The sequence below is a fragment of the Cydia pomonella genome, chromosome 9 (assembly GCF_033807575.1).
Source record: "Cydia pomonella isolate Wapato2018A chromosome 9, ilCydPomo1, whole genome shotgun sequence".
In the NCBI taxonomy this organism is placed as follows: domain Eukaryota; kingdom Metazoa; phylum Arthropoda; class Insecta; order Lepidoptera; family Tortricidae; genus Cydia; species Cydia pomonella.
In genome coordinates this window covers 4,804,621-4,829,267 of record NC_084711.1, presented here as the reverse complement: position 1 = coordinate 4,829,267, position 24,647 = coordinate 4,804,621, and the positions used below count along the sequence as shown (strand labels likewise).

General features: G+C 36.5%; 1 protein-coding gene across 12 annotated transcripts in view; it reads right to left on the bottom strand.

The window, feature by feature from the left end:
* The window catches only part of LOC133521156 (rho GTPase-activating protein 23), a 418,099-nt gene that overhangs the window by 77,240 nt on the left and 316,212 nt on the right, over window positions 1–24,647 (bottom strand). For all 12 annotated transcript variants that reach the window (XM_061855949.1, XM_061855948.1, XM_061855951.1 and 9 more), the window contains 2 exons: window positions 23,928–24,030; window positions 23,270–23,353 (listed from right to left, as the gene is read on the bottom strand). In XM_061855949.1, coding sequence (XP_061711933.1) covers window positions 23,270–23,353; window positions 23,928–24,030 — 187 coding nt within the window. The remainder of the gene's footprint in view (window positions 1–23,269; window positions 23,354–23,927; window positions 24,031–24,647) is intronic.

Below are 24,647 nucleotides of genomic sequence, written 5' to 3'. Positions count from 1 at the left end.
GAAAAAGGACCCATGCATTTAGTTAGTAGCGTAAGATAGGCCCTTTTATACTGATACAGTATTACGCCAGTGCGAGGGACAGCATGCCGATTTGATTAATGGTTTCAGAGTAATTACGCAATGACCCAAAATCGATTGCGTCCAGCCTGTCAACCCTTGTGGGTGACCTTTTCTTTGTAAACAGCCCCGATTTTAGGTCAGCCGTGGCCAGGTTTTGGGGCTAGAGGAAAATTTGTCTTGCGCCGCGGGGGTGGACAGGATACATCTGAAAAATGCGTAGTAAAACTAATGGCGGCATGTTACGTCCGGACACACGATATCACGTAGTAAAAAGAACAGTAAACCTAATACGAGTACGTAATTAAAGTATATCTATGTTAACTGTCTAATACACTGCCTAATTGTGACATATTTTTATGTTACACACGCCACTAATTTTACTCGAGCCTCACTGGAGATCAACATGTTGCGTTGACAATATACCTACTAAGCCGAGGTTTTCCCGAGGGGCTACAGTATGGGGTTCTTCAAAAAAGGAGTGTACAGGTTTTTAAAGGGTCGGCAACGCGCATGTAATGCCTCTGGTGTTGCAGGCGTCCATAGGCTACGGTGACTGCTTACCATCAGGCGGGCCGTATGCTTGTTTGCCACCGTCGTGGTATAAAAAAAAAAAGCCATATTTTTTATCAAAATTATTTTCTTATTGGTTTTGTGTTCTCTTATATTTAATTTGTATCATCATCATCTTGCTCGCGTTGTCCCGGCATTTGGCCATGGTTCACGGGAGCCTTAAGTCCGCTTGGCAACTAATCCCAAGAATTGGCGTAGATACTAGGTTTTACGAAAGCGATTGCCATTTGATCTTCCAACCAGAGGGTAAACTAGGCCTTATTGGGGATAGTCCGGTTTCCTCACGATGTTTTCCTTCACCGAAAAGTGACTGGTAAACGTCAAATGATATTTCGTACATAATTTCCGAAAAAGTCATTGGTACGAGCCGGGGTTTGAACCTGCGACCTTCAGATTGCAAGTCTCACTCTCTTACCGCTAGGCCACTAGCGTTTTTTCTTATATTTAATTTTAATGTTTTACAATAAAGGGAGCTAAAAGTACAAAAAAAAATCAAATCAAATCAACCCTCTCCACAGTTTAGTACTCTAGACGCCACAAAAGTGTCACGCCGCGGCCCGAAGTGGGTCTTCGGAGATTTATTCGGCGATGTAGGCTGCGGAAACGACTCTAATAGTTCCTTATTGTACTATCACCCCATGTGCTTTTGAAAATTCATGTAATTCTACACCTTGTTCTTAAGCAATAAAGTACTCGTTCGAAATAGCTTTAAGATGCACATACGGTCGACATGCTAAGCCAGTCGACCCACTCTCGCAAGTGTTTGTTTTGACACCCGGCCCGTTAATACTTGATTCGATTCAAGGTTAACAAAGAGTGATTGGGTGAGAGCAAACTCTTTTTTGTACTAAACTCTCTCTACTAACTTAATTGGTTTTCATTTTTTATTTCTTGTTAGTAGCTGCTTCTTTGTAGGTGCTATTTGTTGTGTTATGCGTCATAGTTACTGAATATGTCTTCGTCTTCGCTTCGTTCGCGCAGAAGTTGCTAATCTCACTCGTTTATAAACTTCCTCCCAACTATTTTATTAACGCAGGGATTTAAGATAAGGAAAAAAAATACTATCTCGATATCAAATGTCATCTTATTTAAGTAGGTACCTACTAAAATATAGGACGATTTCGCAAAAATATTGTTGCGGTAAAAACATCCGATTCCACTTTTAAATTATAATCAAATTTTCGTTAAAAGCTAAGAAAATACATTGATCTTTTTCGCAATGTAGTCATTTGTTTGGCGAAATAAGTCAAGGGAAACACCCGAATCTGTCAGGCGGACACGCTAGAATTAGGTAACAAATGAAACGTTAATCTCTCGCGAAATTGAATAATCCGTTACAGAATCTAAAGTAATAGGTTGAGATAAATGGGTCGTTGACGCAAATATGCGTCCTGGAAAGTCAAGAAAGGCAAGACGATGAGGGCACGCAGGAATGCGGTTGCCCGACGTAAGCCGCTTAATAACTCAAACTTATGACAACTGAGATCAAAATATATATTAAGTGATAATTTTATGCAGAGGTTACGTGCCTGTGTTTTCCTCGGTATTAAAAGCTCTTTGTTTATATGCTAATTAGACTTAAAGGCAAATATTTTGTTTTTAATTAGTCTACGTAGGTGTTAAATTATGTCAGGTGTGCTAGAGAAGCTCTCGAACTTAAAGGGTAATTGAATAATTATTAATAACATTTGACAATCTAACTTTTCCCCAACACAATACCTTAATTAAAAAATATTTTTAGATACTGTGATTGTATAATGCGGCACCTTGACTGTGTCATGACCGCTACTATGTGAATGTTATTGTAATAGGAGCTGTTTCGCTTTCTGTTTTTATTCCACTAGCACTTAGTTTTTAATAATTATTGTTACTAACCATTATGGGCTATTGTTGTATTTTAAATAAATAAATTGATGTTCGATATAATTTAAAACTTCCAATGGAGAAATTCCTTAGTCTTTGTTCTCGTCAGTTGGAAATTTCCTGTTTCTCGATAATCAAACACTTACAGAATCTAGACGGCCCCTGTGTAAACATTTGGTCTGCCAAATAGTGAGCATTGTTTAGTGTTCTATTCAGAATTTGTATTTCCTTAGCGTTTTTGAATTTGGTTTAGATTAAATACTGAACATCTATAGAGCTAAGAATATAATGAGTTAAGTTTTTAAACCTATATTTGACGTAAATATTTTTGTTAAATTGTCATCGCTATAGCTCCTCGTTGGCGAGGTAATTAATTAAACCTACTAAACAAATGAAACACAAGATGAAAAACAAAACAATAAAGTAAAGCCCGGGCACGCGCCTGGCACACGAGTGGAAATGTTACAACGTCGTCCTTCAGATCTGGGGCAATGCCTGTTGACGGGTTTTCGATCTAAAGGACACCATGTAGTTACGTGAATAAAAGATGTGTTTTATCCAAAAAGTAAGTTTGTTTCTTTTAGGAAATTAAAGATCAGCTAGTGATTGATATTCTGCAGCTTACCTACTCTCCGAAATTAGAAGCGCTCTGGTGGAATGCACATAATAAATTAAGGGCTACTTGAACCATCCAGGGCTAGTCACTAACTCTGGGTGAACCGGTTAAACCCGTAGTTACCAGTACCATTTAACCCTGTGTTAACGGTTAACTCCGAGTTAATGGCTATGGCTAACCCTGGTTTGGTGCAAGTGGTTCTAAGAGGCTATTGGGCTGCAAATGAATATTTAGCTTAACTTACACTACTCTCTTAAAATTCTGAAAAAAGCAGATCTTATGATACTTTTGCATATTAGTAATAGGTAAATAATGTGATAAATAAAACGAGGTTATCGCTTATTTTCTCCATAACAACAAAGGCTAAAAGGACTGTAATTTGAAGCTAACAAGCATGAAAGCCTAGAGAGGGTAACTAAACGATTAGATTAGAGCGTTTTTAGGACAACCCCTGTTGATTCTATGTCAACCCAAATAGCGGCGTAATACGTTACGACACGAGTGACACAAAAAGCGGAGTGGAAAACATCTATTCCAGGCGGTGTTTCCCGAAAAATTCGTAGCGATAAAGAAATTGGTCCGCACTCGTATCTTGATGTGCCGGAATTTGCGTAGAAAAACATAACTACTTACATATAACGAATATATACTTGTGCCGATGCCAAAGAAAAATAAAAAGCAAACCAATCAAAAGCTATAGCCAAGGGTTGGCGGACAATACTTTCAATTACATTGCTTACAATTGATTAATTTCAAATAAAGACTCTTATATGAGATAAATATATAGAAAAGTCTTTACTGTCAACTATTACTGAGCTGTTACCTTATTGCGTATAATCAGTTTAACTAGATCTTTATTCACAACTGAATAGTATATTGTAAATTTCGGGATGAAATGGTGCTTTACACTCGAGTTAAATACTCTACTTTTTATTTCGAATACGAGGAAAATAAAAACCTGTGCATTTAAAAAAACACGGATAAATATAAACCTCAGCAGTACCTCTTGGTATCGTTCTTTATGGAATGGGGAGTTAAGTATCGGAATGAAAACATTTTAATTGCCTATCGTAATAAAAAAAAAGAAAAAAAAACGTAGAAATTACAGTGTTCTAGAGCAGTAACGCATCATTTTCTTTGCACTTTTTAGAACAACAACGAGCCATTCTCAGAGCAGAAACGAAATGGATCTATAGTTGTGCTCCAGCTGCGCTCCAACTCATTTTCAATGATCACTCCTAGACATTGGATGGGATGGGCCCAGAAGTTCGCTTTTCACGCGAAAAATATTAATCTAATTCTATCTAGTAAGGTGCGAGGCCGATGTTGACGGCACGTGTCCACTGGCTATATAACTACTTGATTTGATAGCACATTGTCCCTTCCTGCGTAACATTCTGGTTTTCTCTTTTCCGTCGAAAACATTAAAAAAAAATATGTAGAGAGGCAATTTTCGATGAATGGAAGCGGGCTTACGCGATCATTCCATCGAGCTATTTTCGTCCGTGAATTGTCATTCCATTCGAGTCCGTTACATATTGCGATTATTCAATGTTACGTATTCGAAGCGAATTCAGAATAATTGATGGACACGCGAAACCCATTAAATTGTGTACACACAATTTCGGTACGATGTGTGTATAAATATTCCTGCAACTCTATTTAAATTAATGATAAATAATAGGCAAATGGCTTTATAATCGCAAGGTTTCATATAATTTCTCGTTTTTTATCCTCATAATTACATGGAATTGTTTTATCAGTTTTCCTGTTGTATGCCGACTAAAAATAATTCGATATGTGAATTGTTTTTTGTCATATAGATAAAGACAGCAATATCCTATATAATTTGTATTTATTTTATTCTTATTGTATTATATTATAAAGCTGCGTCTCTAAATGGGTTCATTTTTCGTAGACGTAAATTGTATGTGACCCAGATTGCAAACAAGGTTAAACTTAGTTTCTTTACAATGTTCTAAATTTTCAGACGAGACACCTAAATTAATCAAAGTTAAGGACAAAGTAAGAACGTTCTTAAAATAGATTCGTTAAGACCAAGTTTATACATGAACAAATAAGTTAAATTTCAACATTAAAGACTTGACGAAAGTTTACCTTACTTTCTTTACGGAAACAAACGTGCCCAGGACAATCCAATTAAAACAATACGGGAACCATTACGGCGTGAGTGTTTATTCTAAAGACAATAAGGTGTCGAAATAAGATTTGAATGTAGGTTAAACCTCCAGAGCACCTAAGTCATTTTGGAGTGTCGAGGCGCAAATTACTCATTTCAGAAGAACGGGGCCGAGAGGAGTCGTTCAGATGAAAATGGGTCGCGGAGGCCGCGAATTCGAACCCTCTTTGCGGTCTGTTAACGGCGATATAATAACTTCTTGAGATTTCTTTTTAATACACACACACGTGAATCATGCTCCTCATTAAGCGAGCGCAAAGCCCCTTTCAGTTTGGGCAAAAATGCTTGAGTATCGTAATCTGTTCCGCTGTTCTCCTCTACTGGTTACATTTCTCAAACAATTCCCGTGAAATTTTGTTAGCAGGATTGATAATGATGTAGATTTTTTTTCTTGTTTCAGTCTTTGGAAAATGTTCAAAACAGCTGGGTGTCTAAAGATGAGAGAGAGCCACTATATTCAACCTTGCATCCTTGATAATATGGATTTCGTTATGTTCACAATTAAGGGATACCTGTCTGAATGCATAATTTTGTATTTTAAGCTTATTTGTTAACAGCATACTTGATTGTATTCGTAGAAGTCTTGAAAGCTTCCCAATATATTGTTAGAAGTTACGAGTACGTCATGAATTTGGCAATAATTTGAATAGGACAAAGGTCGAAATCTCTAGAGGAACCACCGTCATCTTTGAAAACTTGTTTAATTTGTAATAAAGTCTTATTTTACTCACACTCTCAGACTCTACGAAAATATGTTCGAGGGAAACATAAAAGCCTATAAAAATAAAGCGCTTACATAAGTAAGTACTTACTTTTGTGGAAAAATAAACCCTCATAGAGAAAACAGTATCACGAGTGAGGTTTTTTATCTATCCCTTTCCAGGGCAGAATCTCTAATTAAAAGTGGGGAGAATATGAAACCCCACTATTATTTATGCATTTTAAGAAGAGTTACTCTAGTATCAACATTTTAGTTAGCCTAGCATGAATGGCAGGAGGAATGACGTAACCTATCGTTAGATTCCTCCTGATCTGCAAATATACCTCCAGTATTTTATGAAATCAAATCAAAATATTTCATCTGCTGCCGAAACTAATGAGCGGGCTTCAAGAAAACTTCAGTAGGTTAGTAATTAATACACCGGTGTCATGGAATACAAATGAGTTTCGAAGATCTCGATGATGACATAATAATGTTACAAACATTATAACGGAGATAACAATATAATGCTACCTTCGGTTCACGTAATATATGGCACAAACTTCGGAACAACTTTCAATAAGTATTTAGAGCTTAAGTTCAAAATTGGGTCGCGAGCTCGCAACCTTCGGTCGAGTCGCTCGGAGCTTATTAAAGCTCAATTAATAACGACATACATTTTTATCGTACGTAATATCTTTACAAACTTCCTGGCAATTCGTCGAACGCCGTGATTTAGTTGCAAGTCTCCTTAACAAATCGCTACACTTCGCGAAGTGGAAAAATGTAGGCCGGCATTTCTCAATGCTCCGCACAGGGTTAAGCCGTACAGGCCACTAAGTAGCTTGCTCGCTAATAGTCCGTTGTAAATATAAACTATAGCTAGACACTGAAATCTGACCACCTTAGTGTGTAAATACATTCGAACCGTGACCCACATTGTGTGTATTTTCATAGTAATTCAAACATGTTTTATATAAGCTTTTATAATGGCTATCGGTCCGATCGTCGGAAGAATTTTTTCACAAGAATTTAATAAAGCTGCGGTCTCGGGTATTGCGATGCTCCGGTCAGTCTATTGTCTTAACACTCCGCCGTTAACCCGCTTCGATGCTTCTTGCAATATCGACAACCGCCAACGACACAATAAACTCCACTTAACGACTCCAATTTAATCTTTAGAGCGAATAATTTAAAGCGAAACGTGTTATTATTGATAGATAAAGTAGCGATTACTTGTTGATGGCCGCGGCATATGTATTTTCGGGCAACTCGAGGGCCCCGTTCGCACCCTATGGCACCCGCGCCACACACGACGTCGCCGATTACGCAAAATCGAAACACCGCCCTCAAATTAAGTAGCCGCCGCCGTCACTGCTTAACGACCTGCCTCAACGCCGTAGGAAGTGATTCTTGTTTATTTTAATAATTGCCATGACAGGAAGTCGGAACCGGCCGCGGGCCCGCGAAGACGGCGCGTTTAATAAGAGGGCGCGCCTCACACGTTCTCCAAAATAAAGCAATTTGACCGGCGACAGGCGATTTTGTCGGGCTGATGGACGGGCGTCGGCCAAGAAGCCATTTTGAACTTTAAACTGTACAGTTTACGGCGTCGAGTGCCCATCGATAATCCGATGCAGTTCGACGCCTAATTGACACATCTTCGAAATCGGATCGCATGTTCGTTAAAATGACATTTATATTTTGTGGAATTATGAGGTGACAGCTATTGATGGTTATCGCGGCGCGTTCACCCTGACACTGAAGGTGAAAGCCCTCTCGTTGTCAAGTACAGATAATTGAAAAACGAAATAGATTGAATGTCGTTGCCAAGGAATCGTCGGGCGTTCGGCGATAACTTTCCGGCGGCGGCTTTTCACCCCAAGATTTTTAAATTTATTCCACGTGACGTGTCACGTTTAGTTCGCACCTATTTACTTTATGATGATTTGGTTTTATAGCAGGAAGCAGATTGTTTCAAGTTGTAGAGAGAGTAATGTTAACATATTAGAAGACTTATTTCTGTTGGGTTTCTAGAGCGGACAAGGCGGAGCCGGGTTGGTGTCTCCAAGGCCGGACACTATAAATAGTTCTCGTCCCACCGCTCAAGCTCAGGCCGTCCTGCCAGGTCCTAACTCTAGTTAAGCCTCTTTTTGTTCTTGATTTAATTTTATAGGACGCTGCGGCTACACGTGTACACTGTAAGGCCTGGTTAACAAAGGACCAGTAGTTATTATTACTTTACTTTACTTAGGTACAATTCTACTGGCAATCCCATTAATATTTGGGTTTATTAACCTGTATGGTCAGTGGTAGTGTATTGTTCAAACGACGCCATTTATACTTGAATTGGCAAATAAGATAATGATGTGAAAATTCACATGGCATAAGTAGGACAGTATTGTCCACCGAGGTCACTAATAAATTATCTTTCACTTATTATACAGATATTAATAAATGGTTAAATCCAAAAAACATAATTATCTGTAAAATATTTTTAATAGATAAGACAGTGCTGAATTGAAAGTTTAAATCTAAGTAAATAAAACTGATGAAAACCCTTCAGAATAAATACCTATCCAGTTATATTTAAGCATTCACGAAAATGTCAACAAATTCAGCATAATTCGAACTTTGCGCTTTAACCCATATGTGACATATGAAAAGCTACTTTTGGACCTTAACTAGTTTGCAACTAAAATACCAAGAGAAACATTAATTCAGTTTTAATTTAAAGCGTCAGGTGGTTTCGCCAGTTTGCGTTTGAACTCTGGCTAGCGCTTTGACAGCGCTGCACTTTAATATAAATCGCCTGCAGCAAAAGCTCGTTTAAAAATAGAAGTGGAAACACCAGATAATAAAATGTTACAGCGAATATCAATTCCACTTTTAATCCGGTGTCAACTTTTCTATTATCGCTTAGGGATTTGACGGGAGTCGGGTTTATTTCTATTTACGTTTGTACATAATACTTAGCTGGATTTGTGTGGGGTAAAACACACTATACCGGATGGGGCCTATAACAGGAGCAAACAAACAATTGGCGAAGTGCGAGTCGGACTCGCGCACGACGGGTTCCGTACCATTATATAAAGATAACTTTATTGTATGAGAGCTTAAATATTTATTTTATTCTGTTTTTAGTATTTGTTGTTATAGCGGCAACAAAAATACATATTCTGTTCAACTGATGGCTAACTATCACGGTTCATGAGATACAGCCTGGTGACAGACGGACGGATGAACAGCGGAGTCTCAGTAATAGGGTCCCGTTTGATCCTTTGGGTACGGAACCCTAATAATGACATTTAAAAATAACTTTTCTTCTGATTTTTAGTACGATTTAAAGTTTATTCTAAGGCGCAATGTATTCCGATATTATGTTTATGTTTAAAGCGTGACAAGCAACGTCAATTATAATGATGATGGCGTACATTGAAGATATTTAATTTGTATAAAAATCGGAAATCTATAGACTTCATAAGTTTTTGAACAAAAGTGTCGCCGTTTGAGGAGTACAATCTATGTTTTAATTATTTGCTCGTGTTACAGACCTCACCCGGTATAATACAGTGTGGATTGGTGTGCATCAGGCATGTACTGTACGAGTATGTCTAGCTTTTAATCCAAACCTAACCGCTAAACGGATTAAGACGGAATCTCTCCGTAAAGACAAAAGGACAAAAGATGTATTTTCTCCTAAATGATAAACGTGTTTGTCACAGCTATTTTCAGTTTATTGTCATTGAGTTAACGTTATTTTGACGCGTTTATTTCCAACAACAATGGATCCACTATGTAACAAAGCGGTTATTTCTGCTGAGGTCGCGTACCTACGCCAAAATTCCTTGCACCTGGCTGGCATTGGCCGATGACGCGCAACACAATGGCTGCCAGGATGGCTATCGAGGCATCAACGCGTCATCGATACACCACCACCACCATACCTGTGCTGCTGACTGCTACCCTCTCTCTATCAAAATAAAGCCTATTTTCATTAATCAGTAGTTAAGGTAACTTGGCGGTTAAGCGTCCGATTGATCGACGCCCGCGCACTCACTGCCATTTTAGGACTTTCCCTGTAAGCCGTGAACAATCCATCCTTTTTTTGTAGTAACGCTTCATTAGCTACTTGAAATATTTAATGAAGTAAGCGGAGTTGACTTTTTTCCTTGTATTTCTTCAGCGAATAATATTTTTCATTGTTAGTAGATCTGATTCAAATTAATTTATTTTCATCCCAGTTAATTTTATATAACAGGTAATTTTCTAGTTATAATATATATTTCCAAAACTAAGTCACTTCTATTATTCCTCATTGTTTTTGAATCTCTAATATTCCATAAACACTCGCTAAATCCGAAGTATGTATTTTGTATTGATTATTAATGGGGACGTGTGATCATTTTCCAATGTTCAATTTACTATTTTTCTACGCTCAGAGAACCATCGATCAAGCGCAAAGGTTTTCAATTACAAGTCCGATTGTAACTCTCAAGCCGCGATTGTTTATCGCGATCCTGCCGCGCCGGCGCAGGCTCGCGTGCGAAAAGGGAATTAGCGATATAAGGATTATATTGAAACTGATATTTTATTTTACAACTTTTAATGCTTTATTCATGTGACAAATGATGAAGAGTAACATCATTAAAAATGAAATGCTAATCAGATGCGATCTACACAGGAAAAACTCCTGTGTAGATCGCATCTGATTAGCATTTATATTTATATAATCATAAAGAAAAGTAAGTTCAGGCCTCATTATTTAGTTCAAAATTGTCTAAAAACTCGTATTTCAAAAAACATACAATAGAAAACTATTTGGCAGCTTAAGATTCTACATTTCGCAAAAGAAAAATGTAGTTAAGTATGACAAATAATTTAACGCTTGAATCGAAAATATTTTATTTATTGAACCTAAATCATCGTTCCTTGATGACTTGACAACTATACGGCGGATTATCAACATCATATGGGCAAATTTTTATATGTATTACCTACCATCTCTAAAAATAGCAAATTACGTTTTTACGACTTGAGCTTACAATTTTCATACCTCCCTTGTTTCACACAATATTTTTCATCGCACTTGCTAAGAAAAAAATAATGTTTAAAGCGAAACTAGTGTTAATAATAGTGACGTATTAAATGTACCGAAGGGGGTCCATCCAAAAATTAAATTAAAATGTCTATTAATAAAATCTAAATTCCAATAATCTAAATAAATACGAATAATTCAAAAGTAATTAATTATAATTAAGTATAATTCATTCCAATTATGTTAAATTTACTAGTGCATAAATATTCAATAACTATTAATTTATATTACTTAAGTCAAATCGAATGGTAACGGACTGAATGGAACGTTATTATTGTATTTTTTTTTGCATGGATAAATAAAGCTTTATTATTATTAAATGTATGTACCTCCCTATTTTTTTTGCTGTGTCTGCCGCTAAACCTGAGTGATATTGCATGGATAAATAAAGCTTTATTATTATTAAATGTATGTACCTCCCTATTTTTTTTGCTGTGTCTGCCGCTAAACCTGAGTGAAATTGCATGGATAAATAAAGCTTTATTATTATTAAATGTATGTACCTCCCTATTTTTTTTGCTGTGTCTGCCGCTAAACCTGAGTGAAATTGCATGGATAAATAAAGCTTTGTTATTATTAAATGTATGTACCTCCCTATTTTTTTTTGCTGTGTCTGCCGCTAAACCTGAGTGAAATTGCATGGATAAATAAAGCTTTGTTATTATTAAATGTATGTACCTCCCTATTTTTTTTTGCTGTGTCTGCCGCTAAACCTGAGTGAAATTGCATGGATAAATAAAGCTTTATTATTATTAAATGTATGTACCTCCCTATTTTTTTTTGCTGTGTCTGCCGCTAAACCTGAGTGAAATTGCATGGATAAATAAAGCTTTATTATTATTAAATGTATGTACCTCCCTATTTTTTTTTGCTTTGTCTGCCGCTAAACCTGCGTGAAATGAACAAGTGTGATGAAAAGTAACAAAGGTATGCTACATGTCGCAAGCAAGAATGCAACAACCATACCGTGACTGGAAGTGTTGGGTTTTGAAATCAGAATCAGGCTGGATCAGCGGTGCGATGGCGATGGCGCGGTGCGCATATTACACGGTACAGCGGACCATTAAAGGCCCGTGTATAGTTTAAAATAAAATAAAAAATAAATAAATATATATATATATATTTTTTTTAATATTATAGGACATTATTACACAAATTGGCTAAGTCCCACAGTAAGCTCAATAAGGCTTGTGTTGTAGGTACCTAGACAACGATATATATAATATATTATATATTATAATTATAAATACTTAAATACATATAAACACCCATGACTCAGAAACAAATATCCGTGTTTATCACACAAATATATGCTCTTACCAGGATTTGAACCCGGGACCATCAGCTTCATAGGCAGGGTCACTACCCACTAGGCTAGACCGGTCGTCGAAAGTTTATGTCAAAGATAATTATGTCGTAAATGTGCACCTTGCTCCAATTGTAATAAGGTGAAAAATGTAAGTCTACTGGCTCAATTGCATAAATACACTTTTTCGTGTGCAATTATGTTTACACTATAAGGGTAATCCGAGGTATTAATTATCAAATCTGTCTTAACTTTACTTGTCTTAAATTTATCACGAGTAGGCGAAGCATACAAGTATTGGCAGTTCGGCGATATAAAATATAACCACAGTATTTTATGAGCTGCTTTTCTTATATAGTAACGTGTAGACAAGACTATAAAGTACCGTAATAAATATATACACACGGTTCTTTTTGTAAGACGGAGCACGTAAACATTTTAAACAAAGAATTAATAAGGTTTTTCTTTCCGCCTGGATACATACTAAAAGCATTATGATTTAAGTGTCTATTCCATTTATCCCTGCGTAGACCGTCAACGCTGCGCAAACTAATCAATATCGGCTCTAAAAATCAGTATGCGCATTAAGATAATGAAAAATACTTGACCGACAGCCAAAACGGAGTAATAAATCCATTTATAACAATCGCAAGCTCGTACTTCCTTCGGCCTTAACCTTGGATAATAAATCTTAACGTTTCCAAATAAGGTTTAGTTTTGATTGTGGCGAGGTTTTTTTTATACAGATGCGTGAAAGTGAGGAGGTGAAATGTATGCGAGTGCAATTTTCATATATTAGTCGAAGCCGGAGGCGAGACGCTCCTCGCGCGGTTGACCTTGAAGACCTGTTGCCATAGACTTTTATAAGCGATAGCGACTGCTCAAGAATAAAAAACTTGTTAACAAATTGTTGGTATATAAGAGGAGAAATGTACGCAAAAGTTGTTTCCGGTCTTCCGAAAAAATAAAACAATGACAGGCTAAACAGTCACCTAATTTTTTAATAAATGTCACCGTTGCTGTCTTTACATAAGGTTGAGGCTGCCAACCATTGGCGGGGCGCCTACAAATGGATAGTTTACCCTATTATAAATTCCCACATAAAACACGCTGAAGATAAAAATTCCTACTGTTTTCGGTTTCCGCGATTTGTACATTACGTATATTGAATGTGATTACCCCGAGGTTAGAAGTTTTAAGTTCTTTTCAGCACGCGCAGCAGCAGCAAGCAAAGGGCTGACTGCTGACAGTGCTAACTGTCGGCTCGATTCGAAGAATGATTAAGATACGTTTAAGATCTTGGAAAGATCTTTAAAAATTGAAAATATTTCATGTAATGACATATCAATTTTGTTGTAATTTACAAACATGTCCAATAAATGGTGGTTTTCGTGATTGATTAAGCATAATGTTTATTCATATTAATATTTTTTCGAGAATAATTTGAATGATAACCTCCCCAATGTGAAACATATGTATTAAGAGAGGTCATTTGAAAGAGTTTAGTGGTTAACAATTTAGTTTAGACTAGTAACAATAAAATATCGTATATGAGCTTTTGTGATGTTATTTAATAGTGATTCAATTATTATTTTTAATTTATATTGTCGGTCCGTATTGTGGTGCAAACACACAAGAGTTGTGACACTAAAAAAACGCGATAGAACCGATATAATATTTTAATTTTAATATTACTACGAGTGTTACGCAAATACAAATGTCGTCTGGCCGGTCAATCTGATTATAATTTGTTTTTCTTTTGTTATAAATTTTATAATACTAGCGAGTCCAGTGGCGGTGCCCAAGTACATCAACACATTTTCCAATCGGTTGACTGCAATTAAATGAGGTGCTTAACGTATTAAACATGTCAACAATATAACTTACTAGGCGGACGTTTTCGATTCCATTTCCTACATATTTCGATGTTGCCGGCTATACTACCCAAAGCATGGACAATGTGTGGGAGTCGGGAGATAGCCAGCTTCTGAGCGATTTATTACCAACTCATACAAGTTACAAGAGGTACTTATGCAGAAAGACCGTGGAAAATATGTAAAGGGTCAATCTATTGACACATACGTTTATATCTTTAATTGTCTCATCTTATTGTAAGTCCCGGTTGCATTTTCAGCTAATATTATTTCGGAGCCTTTTCCGACTTTAACTGTTGCGATATCCACTTTTATATCACCATTGACTTTCATTAAGTAATATGTCAAAAAAACATCTTTAATTGAAGAACAATCACGGTCATAACATAAACCTTGTATTTTCTTTCAGTTTTCATTCGCCTGTAACACAATCATCTTTAAAACACAAGGTTTAAAAGACAAGGTTTGAGAAGAAAATTATTAATAAAGTTCCATGCTAATAAACGTGTATTTACTTAGAATGCAATAAATGTTTATTGATACTTTGAGATTTCGTTAAGTGTCAAGTTAATAAATATGTATTCGTAACGCGGCTCTTATTTACCTAATTGATATTATGCAAATCCAACTAGTAACTTTACTGCATTCTACACTTTGATGAAAAACTGAGTCCATAACTGTTGCTTGATTTGTTTAAATAGTTTGTGTTAAACCGTTGCATTTTATTGTTGTTGATTTACTTAATTAAGTTTGACAGCTATATTATCGATTAATGAATGTTTGTGCAACTATGTATATTTTCAAGCAAAAAGGATCCAAAACACGAGTGGTATGGATACAAATGCAAGCAAATAAAATAATTCATGCATATTTATTTAGATTATTCATTGCGAAAGGAGCAAGGAAATGCCGTCGGACCGCATCGCGTGGATCCGAATAATATACGTATGCCAGTTACTTGAAGGCATTACGACATTATTTTGCAACCAAGTGTAGTTTATAGGAATATGTGTTTAACAATTAACATTATTGCCTTCGGTGAAATGAATCAAACGCAGCTCTGCTTTATGCGAAAGCATTACTATAAACGTGATGTCTTACTCCTGTAGAATTCATGATCTGTACCTAGATGTGTTTAGTAATAGGCGTTTGAGGGCAAAACGAAGGGTATATTTACATATAGAACAGATAAAACCTGAATGTACCTACTCTTACACGATTTAATACAAAACAAATACATTATATTTCATGCCAACTTTCATGAAAATTTTCATTTAAGACGTGTTTTAAAAGAAAGCAATTAAGGTCAATAAAATATTCAAAATAAACTTGATAATGACATTTTATATGAGTCAGCCAGCCAAGTTGCCAGAGCCTAATGAAGTGCCCAATAAAAACCCAGGCGTTATAGACGATTCGCTTCCGATAAGTTCGTTTATGTACACGGCGCAATTAAATGGTTGGTTAAATAAAAACACGTGTAGAATATGAATGTGCTGGTTCTGGAAAACAATAAACGATGTCAACATTAAGGAGAAGAGATCGTAAATTAAACACACTTTAAGGCGGACCACGTACCATTCTACCACCACACGGGACTGTAAGTAATACAATAAACTAAAAATTTTAGCATCATAACAAAAAATGTCTTTTAGGAAAAGCTGTTGGCAATATTTTGGGTATTGTTAAGTAGCTCTATTACTGTAATGTTTAAGAGCCCATCAACGTGCTCACTAGCGGCACTGCTAAATAATTGTGATTATTTAAATTCAACGATAGGTATTTAAAAAAGAGGGCCGCTACGTACTGTATTTCGTTTATACATCATAAGAGTTTTTACGTTGCTGGATTCGTCAATCTAGGCGTTCAAACTTAAAACGGCCGTTTTTGTTTTGAGTTCGTAGATCGACGAATCGAGCAACATAAAAACCTCCCTTTTTAGGATTCCGTACCCAAAGGGTCAAACGGGACCCTATTACTTAGACTTCACTGTCCGTCCGTCCATCCGTCTGTCACCAGGCTGTATCTCATGAACCGTGATAGTTAGACTATTGAAATTTTCACAGATGATGTATTTCTGTTGCCGCTATAACAACCAATACTAAAAACAGAATAAAATAAATATTTAAGCCCCCCCCCCCCCCACAACAAACATATTTTTTTTGCCGTTTTTATAAATAATGGTACGGAACCCTTCGTGCGCGAGTCAGACTCGCACTTGGCTAGTTTTTTAAAATATCTATCGTTAAATTTAAACAATCACAATTATTTTACAGTGGCGCTAGTGGGCACGTTGATGGGCTCTTAATGAGTCATATTTTGTGCATGTTTCTAAATAGTGTATTGAGGTAAAGCTTTTCTGAATAAATGTCAGTATTTACGCAGTATATTCGTATTGTCTACTTGCTGCCCTACTTCCCGCCCCACATGGCGACGTTCCCATGAGCGATGTCGGGTTCGGAAGTCGGAAGTGCAACCGCGCACTTTAAATTATAAATACACGAGCATAGTAATTTGTTAAAAACCTAGCGTACCGAATTTGCTACAAAAACACAAATAGGAAATGCCCTCGCATTTAGCTCCACTTCGATCACAATTTCTCGATATAATACGAGTATCTACCTGATATATTTTACTTCAGTTCATTTCCAACATGATTTAACATACAAAGGGGCTTTCAGATTGCCCTTTATCGATTTTAATTTCATACTACATATATTTCAGTTATAGTTATGACAGATTTATGATGTTGTTTCATTACAAGTACCAACCGAAGCTAAACTAGCAAGGATTTTGAATAGGAGAAAATATTTGCAAACATATGTCACCGTTTAATGTATGTCAGAACTTTCTCCTATAACTTCCTATCTTAGAAGATTAAAATTGCAGTTGACTGGCATAACGTTATAAATGCTCCAGTACTAACGTCTTCATTTCCAAGAAAGTCTCAATCGGTTAGTAGCTTCGTGAAAGTGCAATAAACGTACATTTACACTATTTTGATTTTTATTACCCTGGCTACAAGGCTGTGCATAGAAACTAAATAGATATCAGCCAGTGCGTTAATAGTACTGGGAAATAGATGAACTTAATAGAGATGTAGGACGTATTTCGCAGAAGAGACATGTCCTTTGATAGTTAATGGTTAAAATAAATCGTGCAGGAAATGTGTGTCTACGGAGGCGTGTTTATTTTTACGATACTTGGCTATGGATAATAGGCAGGTTTAATTTAATAGTTGATTTCAATTTTGGTCAGGATTACGCCTATTTACCACCTACCGTCATTAGATATCCGCTTTTCATTCACCTGTCTTTTCCTCTGACGCTGACGCTTTATGATTAAATCATGGCTATTTATAGATATTGTGATCCTTGGGGAAAATTCTTGGCCGAATCTATCAGCTATATTTTCAATGGAGCCATTTGGAACCTAGTTCACCTCGCCATTGCCGATAAGTCCAATCAAGAGGAAATAAATCTTGGTATAAGGAAAATCACAAAGATATAGAGTAAAATGGACGCGCAACTTGCGCTCGAGTTTAATCGTTCAATCGACGTGACATTTACGTCGGCTTTTTCGAAAGGACGTTGCGCCAAAAATATATCACTTCAAGATTTATGGGCTGACGTGAAAACGGATGAGTGACGTTGGCAACAGCCTTCTGCGGCCGCCGGCGTGCGCGTGCGACAATCGCTCTTCAACTGCGCCTTTCTCGACTTTTCCCGGATATAGAAGTAAGTAAGACGCATAATTATTGATTAATTAAACTAGTCAATAAAAACCTTAAGAAAAAATAAATGATACGGAATCCTCGTTGTGCGGTCCGGTTGTGGTTGTTTTACTGGTTTTATTAATTGTTTTCGTATCATTCATATTATATTTTTAAAAGATTATATTATAAAGGGTGTAGCAGGATAGCCTAGGAAAAATTGCCCCCAGCGATTTTGGGCCGAAACTGTAATCAAACGATGCCTTTTGGGGAGGTTATACTCTGCACAAAGTTTCATCCCTCTGTTACCTCCTGGGGGTGAAAAACACCCGATTAACCTAAACTATGAAAGTGACGAATTTCAAATTTCGTACAAATATTAATAAGACTAAAAGCTATGTGCTAAAAAAATATTAACCCCCTAACCATTGAAATTCTTGTAAAAAAAACAAAAATAAAAAAAGAATCAACCTGTATATCAAGTTTGGCTCATGGTACCACACCATTTTTTATTTCAAAAATGAACCAGTTTATATTCTACATGATACAAAAGTTTCATGGACCTACTCCAGAAGGAACATTGCGAAATTAATATGTATTGGCTCTTTGGTGCGTACTATTCATTGAACTCCCACTAAGAGCCTTGCATTATTAATAAACAATGGCTTGCGATCGGACCGCAGGCGCTGCTCGTGCCCGATTTGAAAAAGGTGGGGATAAAGAAGTATGAATCAAACTCATTTGTATTTATAAAAACATTTTTAGGGTTCCGTAGTCAACTAGGAACCCTTATAGTTTCGCCATGTCCGCCTGCCTGTCTGTCTGTCTGTCTGTCGGAGGCTTTGCTCCGTGATCGTTAGTGCTAGAATGCTGAAATTTAGCATGGATATATAAACCAATAAAGCCGACAAAGTCGTACAATAAAATCTAAAAATTTAATTTTTTTGAGGGTACCTCCCCTACACGTAAAGTGGGGGTGAATTTTTGTTTTTTGCTTCATTCCTACAGTGTGGGGTATCGTTGGAAAGGTATTTCAAAACTAATAAGGGTCTTCAGCAAACATTTTTTAATTAAGTGAATATATTCGGAGATAATCGCTCCGAAAGAAAAAAAAAATAGTCCCCCCCCCTCTAACTTTTGAACCATAGGTCCAAAAAAAATTAAAAAAATCGTGGAAGTAGAGCTTAAGAAAGACATTAAATGAAAACTATAGCGGGCATGATCAGTTTAGCTGTTTTTGAGTTATCGCAAAAAGTTTCCCCTTCATAGTAAAAAGACATACTTTAATTAGGTACTGATTATGCAAATTTGCCTATTTGTTTAACTCACGTGAAAGGTACCGTTTCATCCCTTGGTTAACAATTTACTATACTTTAAGCTCCAGTTTAGCTTATTGTGACGGAAGAGTAACTACGGAACCCTACACTGAGCGTGGCCCGACATGCTCTTGGCCGGTTTTTTTAAATTATTTTGTTTTCGGGTCCGAGACGTTGCGTATTAAGCATGATACGAGTATAATGATTAGTAGCTACGAAATAGTACGTTTATTTTAATTTCGCAATGTTCCTTCTGGAGTAGGTCCATGAAACTTTTATATAATATAGAATATAAATTGGTACATTTTTGAAAAAAAAAAAAATGGTGTGTGTACCATGAGCCAAACTTGAGATCCATGTACAAATGAGTTTGATTCATTCTTCTTTATCCCCACCTTTTTCAAATCGGGCACGAGCAGCGGTCCGATCGCAAGCCATTGTTTATTAATAATGCAAGGCTCTTAGTGGGAGTTCAATGAATAGTACGCACCAAAGAGCCAATACATATTAATTTCGCAATGTTCCTTCTGGAGTAGGTCCATGAAACTTTTGTATCATGTAGAATATAAACTGGTTCATTTTTGAAAAAAAAAAATGGTGTGGTACCATGAGCCAAACTTGATATACAGGTTGATTCTTTTTTTATTTTTGTTTTTTTTTTTACAAGAATTTCAATGGTTAGGGGGTTAATATTTTTTTAGCACATAGCTTTTAGTCTTATTAATATTTGTACGAAATTTGAAATTCGTCACTTTCATAGTTTAGGAAAAAATAATTAAAACAGTTTTGGGGTTAATCGGGTTTTTTTCACCCCCAGGGGGTAACAGAGGGATGAAACTTTGTGCAGAGTATAACCTCCCCAAAAGGCATCGTTTGATTACAGTTTTGGCCCAAAATCGCTGGGGGCAATTTTTCCTAGGCTATCCTGCTACACCCTTTGATTGCTTTGCTTATATATTTATACTAAAACGGGACTTTATCGTGTGCACTACTTTTTCATTATTTTATTTTGGCGTTGAGAACGTGACATAGGTAGGTTCTGTTGGTCGCAGGCAGATAGGCGAGGAATTGTATAAATACCTTCTAAATATGTGCTTATATTTAGTATTTTTTGCTTTGATTATTGTCACTTGTAATTTGAATTTAATTTTCCTTTAATTTTATAACGGGAAATTGGTTTTAACAACAAGGGACACAGGTAAGAGTCTCAATTCGTTACAAAGAAACAGTGCGACAATGAATTATCAGAAGCGACAACGGTTTGTAAACTTTATAAACGCGTTGACGTGCGAGTGGGCGGTGCGAGCTTCATTCACATCCACTAATGTTATTATTAGGACAAGTACTTTAAACTTTTATGAATGGCTGCTTTCAATGGTGTGATATCGGATTTTCATTGATAAATATTTGAATTTTTAAGGATAATTTTGGTAATTATTACTGATTTTGCAATAGACAACAGTTCGGAAGACAGATTAAATTACTATCGAAAGTAATCCCTAGGTCAGGGATTGTAAAACCCGAGCCGTATGCAGTTCTTTGTAGGTACAATTGCGGCTCTTTAATTAACCCAAAAAAATTATCACTTGAAATTTCTTAGATCCCTGAAATCAACATTTGCGGCTGTTCGAGCTTCCTAAAACTGGTAATTTCTATTGCTGTTGGCTCTTTTTACCATAAGTTTGCTAGGCCCTGACCTAGGTACAGGTATTGGTAAGTTTACGAGCGCTGATGGTCTTCACTCGTTTGCCTTAAAATACACAAGGTTACTGTACTAACCCTGGTTCTCGATATGCTTCAAAGCATTTTCCAGCATTAAAAAAAAAAACCAATGCGATACCGGCCTTCGTTTCACAGCTCTCTTATCTAATATGTATTTTCGTAAGGAAGTCCGTTTGTCACAGTCGGTTGCCACCGGCGCGCTGCCCAGGTGCGCGGGCGCATATGGCTCGCTGCCTTATCTTAGATCAATACAATTGGGATGGTTCCTAATTAACGCTGGTCACGTTGGAATTTACTATTATGTTTTAATTATTTGGCAACGGATTCGACAGCGGGTAGCTGGAGTAAGTGAATATTGTTGGGGGTTATTTTGATTATTGCCCTTCAAGCTTATTGTTTTTTTTTATATACTTCGTCGTTGGCAAACAAGCATAAGGCCCGCCTGATGGTAAGCCGTCTCCGTAGCCTATGTACGCTTGAAACTCCAGAGGAGTTACATGCGCGTTGCCGACCCTAACAACCCTCCCGCCCCTCGTTGAGCTCTGGCAACCTTACTCACCGGCAGAAACAACACTATGAGTAGGATCTAGTGTTATTTGGCTGCGGTTTTCAGTTGGGCTCTGCTCTAGATCTGCAATGACAGCCGCTGTGCTATGCCCTACCACACAAAGCGAGATGACATTCACAATGCCCATACCTCTCTTGTGGACGTAGTTTTATGGACGTACCCGGGTCCTACACCGTGTTACCTTTTATTAATGCTTTTAGAGTATGCGATGACGCATATTAGAATAAAAATAGTCCCAAAATAAGGTGTAATCCAATCCATTAGGGTAAAAAATGCGCCCGTGACCATTTACGATTTTACCGCAGTGTAAGAATAAATTAATTAAATGATATTACGACTAAATGGGTAGAGGAAAAACCAAGTTCAAATATATTCCGAGAAAGCTACTACGCAAGCTACATTTACTGCGTAATATATATTACACGTTCCGTATCGTAAACAGTTTTCCATTAAAAGCGCCGTGGTTTGAAAATATTTGCCCTTTACACACTTCATGACCTTTACCTACAATATTGTCCCATTTGATTAAAAACCCTATTCTGATAGCGCTTAGGTTGACTTTAGGAAATACACAAAATGCTACGAAATATTATAGGATAGCTAACGCAGGTAAATAGGGAAAACTTAGGTATAAGTAAATTCTAATTCCATTACAAAAAACTTCGAAGTAAATTCTAATTCCACTACAAAAATTTGTGTCTGTTGTCGCTGCGATGGTTGTTATCAATTTAAATAAAATACTTGATGTGTGCAAAAATTGGGACCACTAAAGTTCACAATTACTTTTATTTTCTTAAGTAATTCATTGTCGTCGCTTTTAGTTCGTCCACTACGCCTGACACAAATAGCTGAATTTTTCATTGATTTCTCGAAAAAAATCTGCGCCCATAATCCTTAATGGCTTAGGAATCCTAGAAACACAAAGTATACGTAAGTAGTCACGATATGCAGTTTGACGCACGAAATTCATGGGTTTTCCGACCACAATGCTATTTCCACTTTTCGTCGAAAACTTTACAGATAATTTTACAAGTCTAGAGCCACCGCAAGATTTAACGATTGGTTAGCTGAAAGATTAACGTTGTCATAAAAACGTGTGCAATTTATATTAATAAGTCCCACGTGAAAATAAATTACGATGTAACTCTTGAAGTAAAATAAAATATTTAAAAAATGAGATATCTTTTGCAATAAAATTAATCACCAAGAGATTATTTACGAGTCCAAGTATAAATATAATAATCTTTACGAGATACTAAATATTTATTCGTATTAGAGCACCGTAGGAAGGCTTACCTTCTGCAATACATGAGTGCCATTGCGTCTTTGGTTTTCCCATCACATCCAGTCATTTTATAAATGGGTTCAATCTAAAACTATCCCGCATTCTCTATTGTATTACATACCTACACAAAAATAAATCACGCATAAGTATAAGCAGCTATTAGTTAAGTACGCAGCTCATACCAATCAGTTCCTTACAAAATATGGCATTCTCTTGGGTGAGGGAAACGTCGTTAGGAAACGTGACTTACCCCAAACATGCCTTCCATCTGGGTTGCCCGGTCAGAGATTTGGAAAAGCGGAATCCGAGCTCGTTTACGAAGCAAAGGGGAGCGCTAAGATCAGCGGATAGATAACTGATACCTAGTATATACACTAACCTGGCTAGGATGATGTCTGTAGAGATGCAGCTTGGTCCCGTGCAGCACCGCCCACTCCTGCTTCCATGATCGGTCGCTCGCGCGCTGAAAACGATTCTTATTTAATAAAAGGGTAAACTAGTGTATTTATATTCGGTGTTTTTTTTGCTTTTTCTGGATTTATTGGTGTTCCGTTTTACCTTTGCGAAATGTTTCTACGCAAACCAGCTTTTTAGGTAGATTATTTTAATAACATTAGGTAAGTGCTAGACTTTTTATCGTCATTAAGAACAAAACCATATATGATACCGAACAAGAATATGCAGGAGACAATTATAGGGCGCCTAATCTTTTCTAATACGCCTGTCATGGTCTTGCCGGCTGCTATAATCTGAAAATGCTCATGATGATTGATGAAAAAGTTGCATGTTTAGATAAAAGATTTCAACCCCTAACTGCATCTAATAAACAATATTTTGTTGAAATTTGAACTTTAATAGCTGTCAATAGAGTTGAATATCATATCCGCCATGTATGGCTTCGCATGCGATAAAGGGTTAAGAGTCCTTTACTTACTGACCGCCATCTTTACAAATCTTCTGATTGTTTCTATACTGCATTCGTCCATATCCCTGTTCAAGATTGTCACACATAATATTAACTAATGAAAAGTTCTCACCTTCCCATTGCTAACTACCATCTTGATCTGCACATTCCCTTGCACGTCTCCTTCGATCGCCTCTTCGGCGCTCTCGCTTGTTCCCTCCCCCTTCTTCTCAGGGCTGCCCCAAACAAAACAAATATTTATTATTCATGCTAACGAAAAGTTTATTCACAAGCATGACTTTTAGATAAAGCTAATGCATGTTTTATTTAAGACAACTGTAAAAAAACATTACAGTGTAGTATGATTTTTTTTATATTATACAGTCTTGTTACAGTTGAATGTATGCGTTTGATCTTGCGATTGACATTTTTATTTCTTATTAAACAGATTTTTCTGGTAAATCCTTTGTCGATAATTTGGATTTATAATAAAATAACGTTAAGGTTTAGTAGGATTATCTAAGGAAGTTAATACAAATACATGTATGAAATAAACATATACTTAGGTCAAAATTTTTAATTAACTAGATATATACAAAGAGTGTGTAGTTATAAATTTTAGATCTAAACATAAAACAACTAACAACACAACGACCATGCTACACAAGTAATAGGTACTAAAACAAATAAATACAATACTCAGTCTTCATACGTATATCTATGCATATCAATCACTTGCAAGTTTAATGTCTAAAACACATGTATTCAAAGTTAGTCTATGGTTGACAAATGATTATCAATTTGATTTTCGACTTTAACACAAATAAAATAAAGTCAATATTTAAAATACGAA